Source organism: Camelina sativa, chromosome 15, assembly GCF_000633955.1.
Source record: "Camelina sativa cultivar DH55 chromosome 15, Cs, whole genome shotgun sequence".
Taxonomy (NCBI): domain Eukaryota; kingdom Viridiplantae; phylum Streptophyta; class Magnoliopsida; order Brassicales; family Brassicaceae; genus Camelina; species Camelina sativa.
In genome coordinates this window covers 7,359,966-7,372,552 of record NC_025699.1, presented here as the reverse complement: position 1 = coordinate 7,372,552, position 12,587 = coordinate 7,359,966, and the positions used below count along the sequence as shown (strand labels likewise).

Sequence of the window (12,587 nt, the reverse complement as noted above, 5' to 3'; positions counted from 1 at the left end):
AAAAAAAAAAAAAAAAAAAAAAAGTATAGATCGATCGAATTTTTCGATTTTCTCCAAATTAGATTTTTTGCCGGATTGAATCAAATCTCGTATTGTATCAGCTGTGGAATTTTAGAGCCAATTGTTCCGTTGAATCGATTCGATTTCCTCTGCGATTTAAGTCTTTTTAGTTGGATCGATCAACTTAGGGTTCTTCGTGTGTGTGTGTGGTTGTTAAAGAATTAGTAAAGGGGGAGATGGAGAAGAAGAAAGTGGCGACTCCTTTAGTGTGCCATGGTCATTCGAGACCTGTTGTTGAGTTGTTCTACAGTCCTATCACTCCTGATGGTTTCTTCCTCATCAGCGCCAGCAAAGGTATATCTATCTTATCCTCTAGATTTGCTATCGTAAGATCCAAACATTGAGCTTGTTGTTGTTGTTGTTGTTTCGGTTTAGGATTTTGTGAAACATGTTTTTATGTGAGGTTTGATCATTGTTTCCATGGCTTGATGAATAATAGATTCTCATCCAATGTTGAGAAATGGGGAAACTGGAGATTGGATTGGTACATTTGAAGGCCACAAAGGTGCTGTCTGGAGTTCTTGTCTCGATAACAATGCTTTGCGTGCTGCTTCCGCTTCCGCTGATTTCTCTGCGTAAGTCTTTTTGACATATTAGCAACTGTTTATGCTCGATTTGGTCATGATTTTGATTAGTTGGTCTATACATTTAACATCTATTGTTTGGCTTCTCGTAGAAAACTTTGGGATGCTTTGACCGGGGATGTCCTGCACTCTTTTGAGCACAAGCATATTGTTCGAGCATGCGCCTTCTCCCAGGTATAGAGTCTACTTCTTTGCTCTGACATAAGAGTTTTCCTGACATAAGAGCTTTGGACTATGTTGTACTGGTCTTGCTATATGTATCCCCTTCATTGTTCTTTTGTTCGGCTGAAGGAAATGTATTCTGTAAGAATCAGGTAAGATGGTATGTGTCTGACATGGTTCTTTCTTTCTTCAGGATACGAATTTTCTACTCACAGGAGGATTTGAGAAAATTCTTCGTGTTTTCGACTTGAATCGCTTGGATGCACCTCCTACAGAGATTGATAAATCTCCTGGTTCTATTAGAACAGTTACATGGCTTCACGGTGATCAGACTATATTAAGCTCTTGCACTGATATTGGTGGTGTCAGGTATGTATGAAGTTTATATATCTATATATATATCTCAGGAAAAAAAAACACAACATTCACTGTTGCATAAGACAAGCCACCTAGAGAAGGACTCATTTTTTCTTCTCTTTAACAGGTTATGGGACGTAAGGAGTGGTAAAATTGTGCAGACATTAGAAACCAAGTCTCCTGTCACCAGTGCTGAAGTGAGTCAAGATGGACGGTATATAACAACTGCCGATGGGTCAACTGTTAAGTTTTGGGATGCAAATCAGTAAGCTTCTCTCGTTTCAGGAAATTGGATTTTATTATGTCTTCTCTTGAAAAAATAATCTTTTGTATTCTGCTCAAAGGGTCTATATCTTTTGTCTTTGGTAACATTCAGTTTTGGACTAGTGAAGAGTTACGACATGCCCTGCAATATCGAATCTGCATCGCTTGAGCCAAAATCTGGCAACAAATTCGTTGCTGGTGGTGAAGATATGTGGGTTAGACTATTTGATTTCCACACCGGAGAGGAGATTGGTGAGTGACTGAAAAACTAAGAACACTTACATAACCTCAGTTTAAGCAGATTGACTGTGCCTTATACGATAACTTCTTATGGTTGTCTTAAAGTTTTTTTGGTTTTGATGGGTCTTTTTTTTTCCTCTGAACTTTAAGGATGCAACAAGGGACATCACGGTCCGGTTCACTGCGTAAGGTTTGCACCAACAGGTGAATCTTATGCTTCAGGATCTGAAGATGGTACAATCAGAATCTGGCAGACTGGACCTGTGACTCCTGAAGAGATCATCGAATCAAAGTCGAAGCAGAATGTAGACGAGGTTACTCGTAAGATTGAAGGCTTTCACATTAACAAAGAAGGGAAAACCACAGAGAAACCATCTGATGTCTAAAAAATATGGCTGCGTCTCTTTGTCTTCTTCTTACTGTATTTTTTTTTTGGTTCCAGACTGAATGAGAGAAGATACGAAAAATTCAAGCAAGTCTTTTAAGGAACACTGTCTTTGTCTTTTCTTCATTTGAGTCAGAAAGATTCAAAGCAAAAGTTTCTAGATGTGGCTGATCATTTACGAATCTATGGGGTCTATTTAACAACTATAGATAGTTGGGGCCAATTTGTTATATTTATTGATTAGACATGAGTTTTTCGATGTGACCTGGCTGACAAGTTGCAATAAGCGCAGAAGCCGATGGGTAATTAAGTCAATTTCACTCCCACATAAAGAAATAAATCCACTTGAAAGATCTCTTCTGCGTCTTGTCTTTCTTTACCTGCTACGTATCTTTTCTCTCTCTCTCTCTCTCTCTCTCTAAGTGAAAAGACTGATACTTTTTTTTTCCTGGCGGGAAAAAATGACTGGGAAAGGAGCGAAAGGTCTGATAATGGGGAAACCCAGCGGCAACGACAAGGACAAGGACAAGGACAAGAAGAAACCAATTACTCGCTCTTCTCGTGCTGGTCTTCAGGTATTTGTGAACCGTGTTACTGACGGATCTGCTTCAGTTCCTGAGCTTAGTTTATAGTAACATAGACACATAGTGTAGAGATCGATTTGTGTTTATATGTTTACACGAATATATTATTTGGTCCTCCTCTGTTTTAATTTTCGTTTTATTTTTCATAGATTTTGACTATGTTTTACATTGTGTAGGCCGTTGGGCAATAAAGTATCATTATCCATATTTAAGAATGAATCTTAAGGTCTTGGCAGCTTTAAAAGCTAGTATCATGGGTTGGTTTTGTTCCTTGAAATCTGCAATGCTTTTTAAAATGGTTGACTTTCATATCCTGCTGCGTTTATGAGTTTATAGACTCTCATGCTAGCTTGAGAAACATATTTTATATTGTCAAATTCTTGCTACTTTGATGAGTTTTGTAGATCTTAAAAAACGGTGTGTGTGATGAGTCTTCTCTCTCTATTGTTTGCAGTTTCCAGTTGGGAGAATCCATAGACTGTTGAAAGGAAGGTCAACTGCTCATGGACGTGTTGGAGCGACCGCAGCGGTTTACACAGCCGCCATTTTGGAGTATCTGACCGCAGAAGTCTTGGAGCTGGCTGGTAACGCTAGCAAGGATCTGAAGGTGAAGCGTATCACACCAAGGCACTTGCAGCTTGCTATCCGTGGTGACGAGGAGCTCGATACTCTCATCAAAGGGACTATTGCTGGTGGTGGAGTTATTCCACACATTCACAAGTCTCTCATCAACAAATCTGGCAAAGAATAAGCCTTATTGTTCTCTACCATTCCCCATAATCCCTCTTATCTTTTGTATCTCAGACCTCCTTTTGTAATAACAGTCTTGTACTCTGTTCGTGTGTATGTTAAGACATTAGTAGAGAAACTCTTAGGATTGTTTGTTTGTTAAGGACCCACCTGTGTGTGGGTATAGTTTGTCTCCTTCTGATTAATGTTTTGGGGTTTGTTCAGCTGTTAGAGAAAACCAATGTAAGAGGAGATTGACTGATAACTAAATCTTTGCAAAGATGTATAACCCATCCAATTGTTTTTTAGGGGCAACATAACCTTAGACTCTATGACATCAAAACCTGTCAAAATAGTTTTCTCTATGTACCCCTACCAAAAATTAGCATTAACCTGCTAGGTGAGTGTATAAGGTTACTGCCTAGTTGCCCACCTAAATGACACAATGGGTTTACATCAGCTAGAGTCCAAAAACTAAACCAAAACGGATAAGCGTTCTTTTGTGCTGTTGTTAAGGGAAGGGATTTTTTGCTCATTGTTGCTTTCCTTTGGTTCCTTGTTGTTTTATGCGCTTGAGGATGTCAATCTCCTCGGCTTGTATCTATAATTGGTGAAGAAAAAAAGATATAAAGACCGGGAAGGGCACCAAAAAGATATGTTCTTTAGTTGTCTACTTTGAGAGAAGAGAAGAAAAAGCAGACCTCGGATAACTTCTTCAACGACAATTCTGACTTTGCCTGTAGAGCGAGCCACTCATAGGCCATAGAGTCTACAGCGTGGTTGGGCTGCGTGCAGTGTGATGTTGAGACGGCCTTTCTCTTTTGGGAAAAGGTTTAGAAAAACAAGATTGTGTGAGACAATGTTTTATACTTGGGACTTTTAGAGCGTTGAAACAAGAAAAATGTTTGACATGACTAATACAACATCTTACCTTCTGAGTTGTCATTAAAGATCTATCCAGCATGCTAAAATGGCCAGTAAAAGTTCTACGTTTTCCAATTTCTACTGGGATATTTCTGCTACCAACTAGAGCTCTGCACAATGAATCACATGTAAGAGAAAAAGAAAGAAGGGTTTCATGAAGTTTTCACATATGTGGAGATATAGAAGATCAGAGAGTAGTAAGTAACCTTTGGCCAGGTAACATCAGACACTCATCAGCTAACCGTGACAAGGCAGAATCAGCTGCCTTTGTGGTTCCAAAAATCACGAGAGCCCTGCCTGATTGGGTAAATGAAGTTTAATTTGTTGCCATTTACATTTAAAAAAAAAACATTATGAGCTAACAAATAGCAAAAAGGTAGGTGTAAAATATACACATTTACCACGATGTGGGCTAGACATGAGACTAGCAGGGATCATCTCAGCATCAACTCTTTCATTGAAAGCATGCCTACAAAGTTCCTAAACAGAACAAAAAAGAAAAAGGCGAGTGTTATTATTTACAGGCTTTGTAGAATGATTGCTAATTCTGCGTGTCTTTGTAGATGGGATTGCATTGCCAACACCAACTAAGAATCAGAAAACATTGTGCTTAAAAACAATTCTCGAAAATATGGCAACACATGTATACACAAAGATAACAGGTTTCCACTAAAAAATTGGCACTGTGTGAGATTCATAGCATGCTCTTATCTTGAATTAAACTGCACCTTTGGATCAACTACATTCCCATATTTCGGGTCAAATAAACCTAGGTTCATGAATTTTTATCAGAAAACCAATTGATGATAAATGAAATGATGTCTTTTGTAAAATAGATTAGGATCATACCTCTACCTCCAGCGATGTGTATGATGGTTCCAGGTTCTCAATTAAGAGCACCCTACTTTCCTCTATAGCCGCCTTTAGTTCTTCCTCAAAAGGCTGGAATAAGGAATATAACAATCTTATATGAAGAAATTATTAATCTTAAATGAAGAAATCATTGATCTTAAATATTTATTTTTTTCCGAACCAGGACAAATTGTTGAACTAACTTTATCTTAAGTATTTCATAATTTACGTGAACAGTAATTCTTCCCATGGTCTGATTTCGTGTGATGAAAGCCAATATAACAAACATTGGCTATTTGAATGAATTGTTTCAGATTCTTCTTAAACTACAAAACATGATTGTAATGCAGCTAGCCTTAATGAAAGGGAAAACCTTGGTGGAGGGAGGCGTCAGAAAACTTACCAGTTTCTTGTACCAGCTGCTTTTCTTCTGTAAGGCAAGACAGAAAGAGAAAATAGGTTGGTAACGTCACAAGTTAATACTATCCAATCTACAGCAAGAATATTTTTTTTTGCTATGCTCAAGAAAAAAAATAGTTCATTTCCCAAAAGTTGTGTACACTTTTCTGCTGTAAATTGTTAACATTTCCCTTAGCTAATTCACTAAAACAAGAAGGATAGAGATGGTACGTACGATGTTCTGATTTGGAGCTTTTTCTAGAAGAGGAGGTTTTTTAATGAATTTCTTCTCTCCTAGTTGGGGGCCTGAACCATCATAATCATCTGTTTCTGGCGTGTTGAGTATAAGCTTCCTCCTTTTAGAAGCCTTAGCATCGACTGATGAACCTGAAGCATGCAACTCTCCAAATGCTCTGGTTTTGGTTATCGGACCTCTAGACGTGGTATCAGTATTGACATGATGGTTCTTCCTCGCATGTACATGATCAGCACGTTCGTCCAGAAAAGAGACTTGCAAAATAAAGATAAGTGTCAATCTGGTTTGTCCATTCCACAAGTACATATCAGATAAGAGGCCAGAACAGATAGAAAAAGGGATCAACCTCTCCTTCCCGAGCTAGTTCTACTCGTCAGCTTTCCATCTCTGTTGTCTTCTTTTCTTAACTTTGTTGATCCCAAATCCGGATGAATATACTTCACTGGAGAAGCCCTGGAACTGGCAGCTGCGCTTGAGGTTAGGCGCCTAACAGGCTGTTTATCTCTTATCCTATTAAAGAATTTCTCCACTGCATTTATTAGAGACAGTAGAAAGTAAAAAAGAGCATCATTTAATCCATATCCGAAGAATGAGTTGAAGATAAAGGTTTGTAATTTGGTTCTACTCCAAACCTCCAATTCCAGCTATTGCATCTGCAAAGACGTTTGATAAGACTTTCAGCCTTGTATCGAAGGTGTGGGAGAAGACATACTTAGCTCTCCTCAGATCACTGCTTTCTGGTTGTGGGTTTCTGCGGTCCTCCGACATGCATACAATTTTACACTTTCCCATGATCGTATCCTGGACCAACAACACAGAGGAAAACCAAACTGATATCTTACGTCTATAATAAACATACCATCAATTTTAGATGACTATTTCCAAGAAACTAGTAAGAAGGAGATGAAAAGCCAGAAAACATACCACATCATTGATATTGGAAACCCCTTTATCATCACCACAAGCCAGAAACAACTCATTCCATTTTGGCTCATACCCTCCCAAGAAGCGACGGATGTCAATAGGTCGAAAAAACCAAACGACCTTTACTTTCTTCTCACCTGCTGATGTCTCGTACATGCTGACAAGCTTCCCGATTGAAGTCTCACATTGACCATGTATATAAAAATAAGCACAGTCGAAAAGCCGGTACTCGATGCCCTCATAGGTAAATGATTCATAGAACCGGACTTGGCTATCTTTCCGTCCAACTCCTCCTCTCCTAGCACCCCACTTAAAACCAGGGTCATCTTCTCCACCAGCACCACTCGGTTGCAACATAGGGTAGTTATCCTGCTGAGATATATATTCCCAAACTGTAAGAATTAGAGAGAAGAAGATAAACATAATAAGATACAACCAAAGTGATACTAGAGAGAGTGTATGTTCATCATAAGTGAAACAGGATAAGGTCATCATGCATCCTCTAGAGTTTCGGACCTGAGGGGTCTTCAACCTCAAAGGAAACTTTACAATTAAGCTAAAGTTATTCCTAACAAGGAAAACAAGGTACATTGATTGAAGCATCCAATACAAAATTGCCAAAGACAACTCCACAAAAGTAAACAAAGTCACACATTTAATCCTAGTTAACCTAATTACCTTAATTAGCTTGAAAATTAACAGATTTGAAAGGTGATTACTGTACAATCAAAGCCAGTTAATGAAGTAAAACACTAAATATCTCAAAATCTAAGCTACACAAATTCCCAAAAAGTCTCAAAATTTTTGGAAAAAAACCCTTATAGTGCTCGTTCGTAAGCTCTCAACACAAAACGAAAAAAGCAACAAATGTTCAATACAACAGTGAACTCCAAAAAAAGTGAGAATCTGTACAACACATCGTGGTTTTAGCAACGCTCATCAGAAATCCCACAAAAAAACCTACCGGAAAACACCTCGACGTGTTTAGCTACAGAAACAGCGACGACGGAAAAAAAAAAAAATACTGTACGGATACTTACAAAATCAGCTCATGACACTGTTTCTTAGAAAAAAAAAAAAGGAACGATGATTCGAAGACCTAACAGAGGAGAAAGAGAGAGGAGAAGCTTTACCTTTACCGGGAAAGCTAGCTGAGTCGTGGAGATGCTTCGAAACGAGTGTAGACTAGAAAGAGAAACGATTTTTAGGTCGCCGGTGGTCGGAAGCGTTTCGCAGCGACGAGGGTTTCTGAAAAAAAAGTATGAGTGAGAGGAGGAGGAAGCAGAGACGGTGGAAGAAAGATGCTTCATGGAAAATTTCTGGTCTTAAAAGCTTAATGACGACGGAATTTAATTACTGTAATTGGCAAGTTTTTTAACTCATCTTTGACTACTCTGATTGGTTCGTCAACTATTTACTTAAAAAATTAAACACTTCAATTTTTGGTTTTTACTTTTAAATCATTTTACACGTCACAGTTAACTTAAACCCATTTCCCTATTAAGGCTATATTACCGTAGCTGTAAAATACAGGCAGCTGTCATTTCAGGTTATTATTAGTAATTCTTTTTATTTTTATTTTTAACCCCTCTAATTTTTTTGATAATTTGTTTTGGCAATGATTCAAAAACAAACACATTTTTCTTTTGTGCACCAAACACATTCACACAAATTAAACTAAACCTTTTCAAAGACATTTTTATATACGAATGATTTGATATAAGCATTATCTATGTTGGAGTTTTAAAACATTTAAAATTTTCAACGAATGACATTTATTATTTTGTCACTCAGATGGTAATAATAAGCTTAAGCTAAACGAATTTCAAACATTTTTTTTTGGACGTTTGAGATTGGCACCAAAGAGAAGCATCTCCCTTTGTGTATTGTAATTGACAAATATACCCTTTAACCACTTACCCTCACACGTTTGCTGAAAAAAGAGTAGTAGTGTTTCATTGGCACACGTATAAACCCTAGCAGTAGAGAGAGTCATTAAACCCTGAGAAAGCTTCTTTGTCGTCTTGTAAGCAGAGTATCACACTTTTTTTCTCCGGCGGAACAAAAACAAAATCTCCTCGAAATTGTAAGTACTCGAGAAATGGGTTTTTGATTTCTTACGCCTTGATGTTCAATCATATCACTCTCGAATCTTATTGTGTTGTTGTTGTTGTTGTGTATGCTTCTTCAGGATTCTGATCTCAATTGATTGAAGGAAGGAGGAACTAATGTATTCGCTTTCGAGGGTTCTCCGAAGGTAACAGCTTTGTCATTTGTTTTAAGAGTTCTTGAGTTTACCAGAAAGCAAATTTTATATCTTTCTACGGTTCATTTGGATTGAAAGTTTTGATTTTTTTCTTTGTTAATTGTGTATTTTAGGAGTCGGAGTTATAACTTTGCATCCACTACTACGTTTAGTGGCCCGGTTAGTAAATTAGAAGTATCAAGTTGTGGTGATAAAGAAAGGGTCTTTAGATCAACTGGATTGATTTGTAATAATAAATCTCAAGGTTTAGTGAGACTCTATTCCACAAGAGATGTGTTTTCACGCTTCTTTGGCATCCATAAGCTTTCTTCTATAGCTGATGATGCTAAAGAAGACAAAGGAGATGAGGATGTTGCTGTAAGGGAAGAGGATTTGTCTGGATCAGAGGAGGTGATTCCTGTTTCTGGGGATGTAACAGAGGGAGTTGTTGTTGATGTTGATTCTTTATCCGAGTCTGAGCTTGGTAGTGGTGTTGATGATGCGTCTGAAAATGATCTTGGAATTGAAGTGGAGCATTCAGATGATGGGAAGAGAGCAAAAAAAAGAGTGAGCTCTGAGCTGTATGAATCTATTGTTTCCTATAAATCTGTGAAACATGTTCTTGAAAAATGGGTCAAAGAAGGTAAAGATTTGAGTCAAGCTGAGGTTTCTCATGCTATACACAATCTGCGTAAGCGCAGATCCTTTGCTATGGGTTTGCAGGTAAGAAAGTTTCTCATATTCTACGTTGCCACATTGTTTATTTGTTTTGTCTATCAGCTCTCTTAATTTGTATGTCTTGCTTTGGTTTTCTACAGCTGTGGGAGTGGTTGCGAGCTAATAAGCAATTTGAGTTCACAGAGGCAAATTATGCTTCTCAACTGGATTTGGTGTCCAAAGTACATGGTCTACAAAAAGCCGAAAACTTTTTGAAGGATATTCCTGAATCTTTCAGGGGAGAAGTAGTTTACAGAACCCTGCTGGCTAATTGTGTGCTTAAGCACCATGTGAACAAAGCTGAAGATCTTTTTAGCAAAATGAGAGAACTAAAATTTCCAACAAGCGTGTTTGCTTGCAACCAGTTGCTTCTCCTCTACAGTATGCATGATAGGAAGAAGATAGCTGATGTTTTGTTACTCATGGAGAAAGAAAACATCAAGCCGAGTCGCGGTACTTATCAGTTTTTAATCAATAGTAAAGGTTTAGCCGGGGACATAACTGGAATGGAGAAGATCGTGGAGACAATGAAAGAAGAAGGTATTGAGCTAGATCCAGAACTACAGTCTAGCCTTGCTAAGTACTACATAAGAGCGGGGCGTAAAGAGCGAGCTCGAGAAGTTATGAAGGAAATAGAAGGGAAAGGCTTGAAACAAACTCCATGGGTGTGCCGTTCATTACTCCCTCTTTATGCAGACATAGGAGACACTGACAATGTGAGAAGATTGAGTAGGTTTGTTGATGAAAATCCAAGATATGATAATTGTATTTCTGCCATTAAAGCATGGGGAAAGCTGAAGGAAATAGAAGAAGCAGAGGCGGTGTTTGAGAGACTTGTGAAGAAGTACAACATTTTCCCTATGCTACCGTATTTTGCCCTCATGGAGATATACACAGAGAACAAGATGCTAGCGAAAGGTAAAGATCTGGTTAAAAGAATGGGAAATGCAGGAATTAAGATTGGCCCTTCGACATGGCACGCGCTTGTGAAGCTCTACGTCAAAGCAGGAGAAGTTGGGAAAGCTGAACTGATATTAAAGAGAGCGACAAAGGATAACAAGATGAGACCTATGTTCATTTCCTACATGGTGATTCTTGAGGAGTACTCAAAAAGAGGGGATGTTCATAACGCGGAGAAGGTTTTCCTGAGGATGAAAAGTGCAGGCTATGCAGCTCAGCTTATGCAGTATGAAACCGTTCTCATGGCTTATATAAACGCCAAAACTCCTGCATATGGGATGATTCAGAGGATGAAGGCAGATAATGTGTTCCCTAATAAGACTCTTGCTGCGAAACTGGCTCGTGGTAATCCGTTTAGTAAGAGTCCAGTGTCTGTTTTACTTGACGAATGATCATAATCATCTTGTGTATTGAGATGCTAAGTTTTTGTTCTGACTGCTGCTATTACTAAGCTAGGAAATAAGAAGAAACAGAGTATTCTTTTTCAGTCAAATCAAATTTCTCACTTTTGAGTCTTTTTGTAGTCTCATGTGGGTACAAGTGACATGCTAAAAACACAAAAAGACTATGATAAAGCTGCAGCAAGTGTATTTCAGGGGGAGGAAGAGTATCTTTAGATTTTGTTCATCCGTACACATGTTTCTAGTACAATCTCAATTCCAACTTGTATCCCCGCAAAACGTGCTCTTTGTCATCATTGTTCATCTTCCTGAGAAAGCAAAACACCATAGAGGGTGAGTGTTTGAACGTCTTCTCCGCCAATCACTATGAAGTGGCAATCCGGCAAATCTAGAGTTTGGTGAGAAGTACCACTGTTGTTGTTAGATGAAACATGATCAACACTTATTTCTTTGATTTCTTCAGTAAGGCGAGGGCTTTGGGTTACAGGAAGCGTCGTGGCATTAGATCTCTTGGATTTTTGACTGAAGCTGAGCTATACTGAAATGGTGAGTATTACAATGAACCCTGCAAATAGAGCAATCACTATGATCTCCCACAGTCGAAGAGCGCCGTATCTCTTGGTCAGAGACTGTTTCAGCTGAGATGTCATGTTTCACAAAGACCTGTATGGCTGTATGTGTGTATATATATACGTACCTACATAATTTGAATTGGTTCTTTATCAATGTAATCAAAGTTACGTAACAAACAATGAATCCAAACATAAACATAGCAGAACAGGGGGAAGAGGAAGAAACAGAAGCTAATGGTGATGCTTGAGTCAATCCTAACACAAGCATTGAATTTTTCTTAGTATAAATGAAGATAATATCAACAAAGGGTTTAGGCTAACCATAATAGAAAAACATCATCTGCTTTGTCACAAAAGGAGCTAAACGCAACAGAATCAAACAGAGTATATATACCCTTCTGTGCCTTTTATTCAATGGTCTGCTTATAATGATAAGAAACTTTTGTGAAAAGACATGATTTATTCAGTCTATTAGGAATGACCAATAAAACATCTAAGAACTCTCAACACAGACCTACGAAACTCATGCCTATGACTATTAATGTGATGTAAGTATCTACAAACTTTACAATATGCGAGGAAAAGGATAATGCCGACACTCTCTTTGTGCGTCTGTCGTCTAACGTACATCATTTACATATATACGAAATGAAAAAGAATTATAAATTATAAATCTTTAAAAATTGTTATCACAGTGTAAGAAGATAACTAAATTTTTTAAAATTTAGAAAACGTTTTTATTGTCATTTTTAAAAAATAATAGTACAAATTATAAAAAATTAATAAAATATTTTAAAATATAAAAATACAATTCTAATGCGAATATCTAAACAAAATATTGTAAATACTAAAATCAATTATTACTAAAAGAAAAATGATTGTAAATACTCACCTATATTATATTCTATTATATGACCAAACAAAATACTTTCTTCAAAAACATCACTATTGCTTCAACTTCAATCTATTGGT

At 37.7% G+C, this 12,587-nt stretch overlaps 5 protein-coding genes across 5 annotated transcripts; 3 read left to right on the top strand and 2 right to left on the bottom strand.

Moving 5' to 3' along the window:
- Positions 7 to 2,212, top strand: LOC104745869 (serine-threonine kinase receptor-associated protein). The gene is made up of 7 exons (XM_010467231.1): positions 7 to 354; positions 500 to 635; positions 737 to 818; positions 1,000 to 1,175; positions 1,291 to 1,428; positions 1,540 to 1,679; positions 1,818 to 2,212. Exons 1-7 carry the CDS (start codon positions 237 to 239, stop codon positions 2,051 to 2,053), a joined length of 1,026 nt encoding a protein of 341 aa, XP_010465533.1. The 5' UTR covers positions 7 to 236; the 3' UTR covers positions 2,054 to 2,212.
- Positions 2,292 to 3,645, top strand: LOC104745867 (probable histone H2A variant 3). Its single transcript, XM_010467228.1, has 2 exons — positions 2,292 to 2,627; positions 3,091 to 3,645. The coding sequence occupies exons 1-2, from the start codon at positions 2,514 to 2,516 to the stop codon at positions 3,385 to 3,387; spliced, it is 411 nt and encodes a 136-aa protein (XP_010465530.1). The 5' UTR covers positions 2,292 to 2,513; the 3' UTR covers positions 3,388 to 3,645.
- LOC104745868 (protein ANTI-SILENCING 1-like) lies at positions 3,725 to 6,332 on the bottom strand (the record flags this gene model as incomplete). The annotated part of the gene is made up of 9 exons (XM_019236684.1): positions 3,725 to 3,966; positions 4,067 to 4,183; positions 4,297 to 4,399; positions 4,496 to 4,586; positions 4,691 to 4,769; positions 5,139 to 5,231; positions 5,545 to 5,571; positions 5,776 to 6,050; positions 6,143 to 6,332. Coding segments are annotated over 9 exons (1,044 nt in total), but the record flags the coding sequence as incomplete, so codon positions are not given.
- On the bottom strand, positions 6,418 to 8,002 carry LOC109129078 (protein ANTI-SILENCING 1-like). Its single transcript, XM_019236683.1, has 3 exons — positions 7,854 to 8,002; positions 6,721 to 7,092; positions 6,418 to 6,597 (listed from the first exon to the last, which is right to left on the bottom strand). Exons 2-3 carry the CDS (start codon positions 7,075 to 7,077, stop codon positions 6,418 to 6,420), a joined length of 537 nt encoding a protein of 178 aa, XP_019092228.1. The 5' UTR covers positions 7,078 to 7,092; positions 7,854 to 8,002.
- Positions 8,718 to 11,322, top strand: LOC104745865 (pentatricopeptide repeat-containing protein At3g15590, mitochondrial-like). The gene is made up of 4 exons (XM_010467227.2): positions 8,718 to 8,806; positions 8,912 to 8,977; positions 9,100 to 9,688; positions 9,784 to 11,322. The coding sequence occupies exons 2-4, from the start codon at positions 8,949 to 8,951 to the stop codon at positions 11,032 to 11,034; spliced, it is 1,869 nt and encodes a 622-aa protein (XP_010465529.1). The 5' UTR covers positions 8,718 to 8,806; positions 8,912 to 8,948; the 3' UTR covers positions 11,035 to 11,322.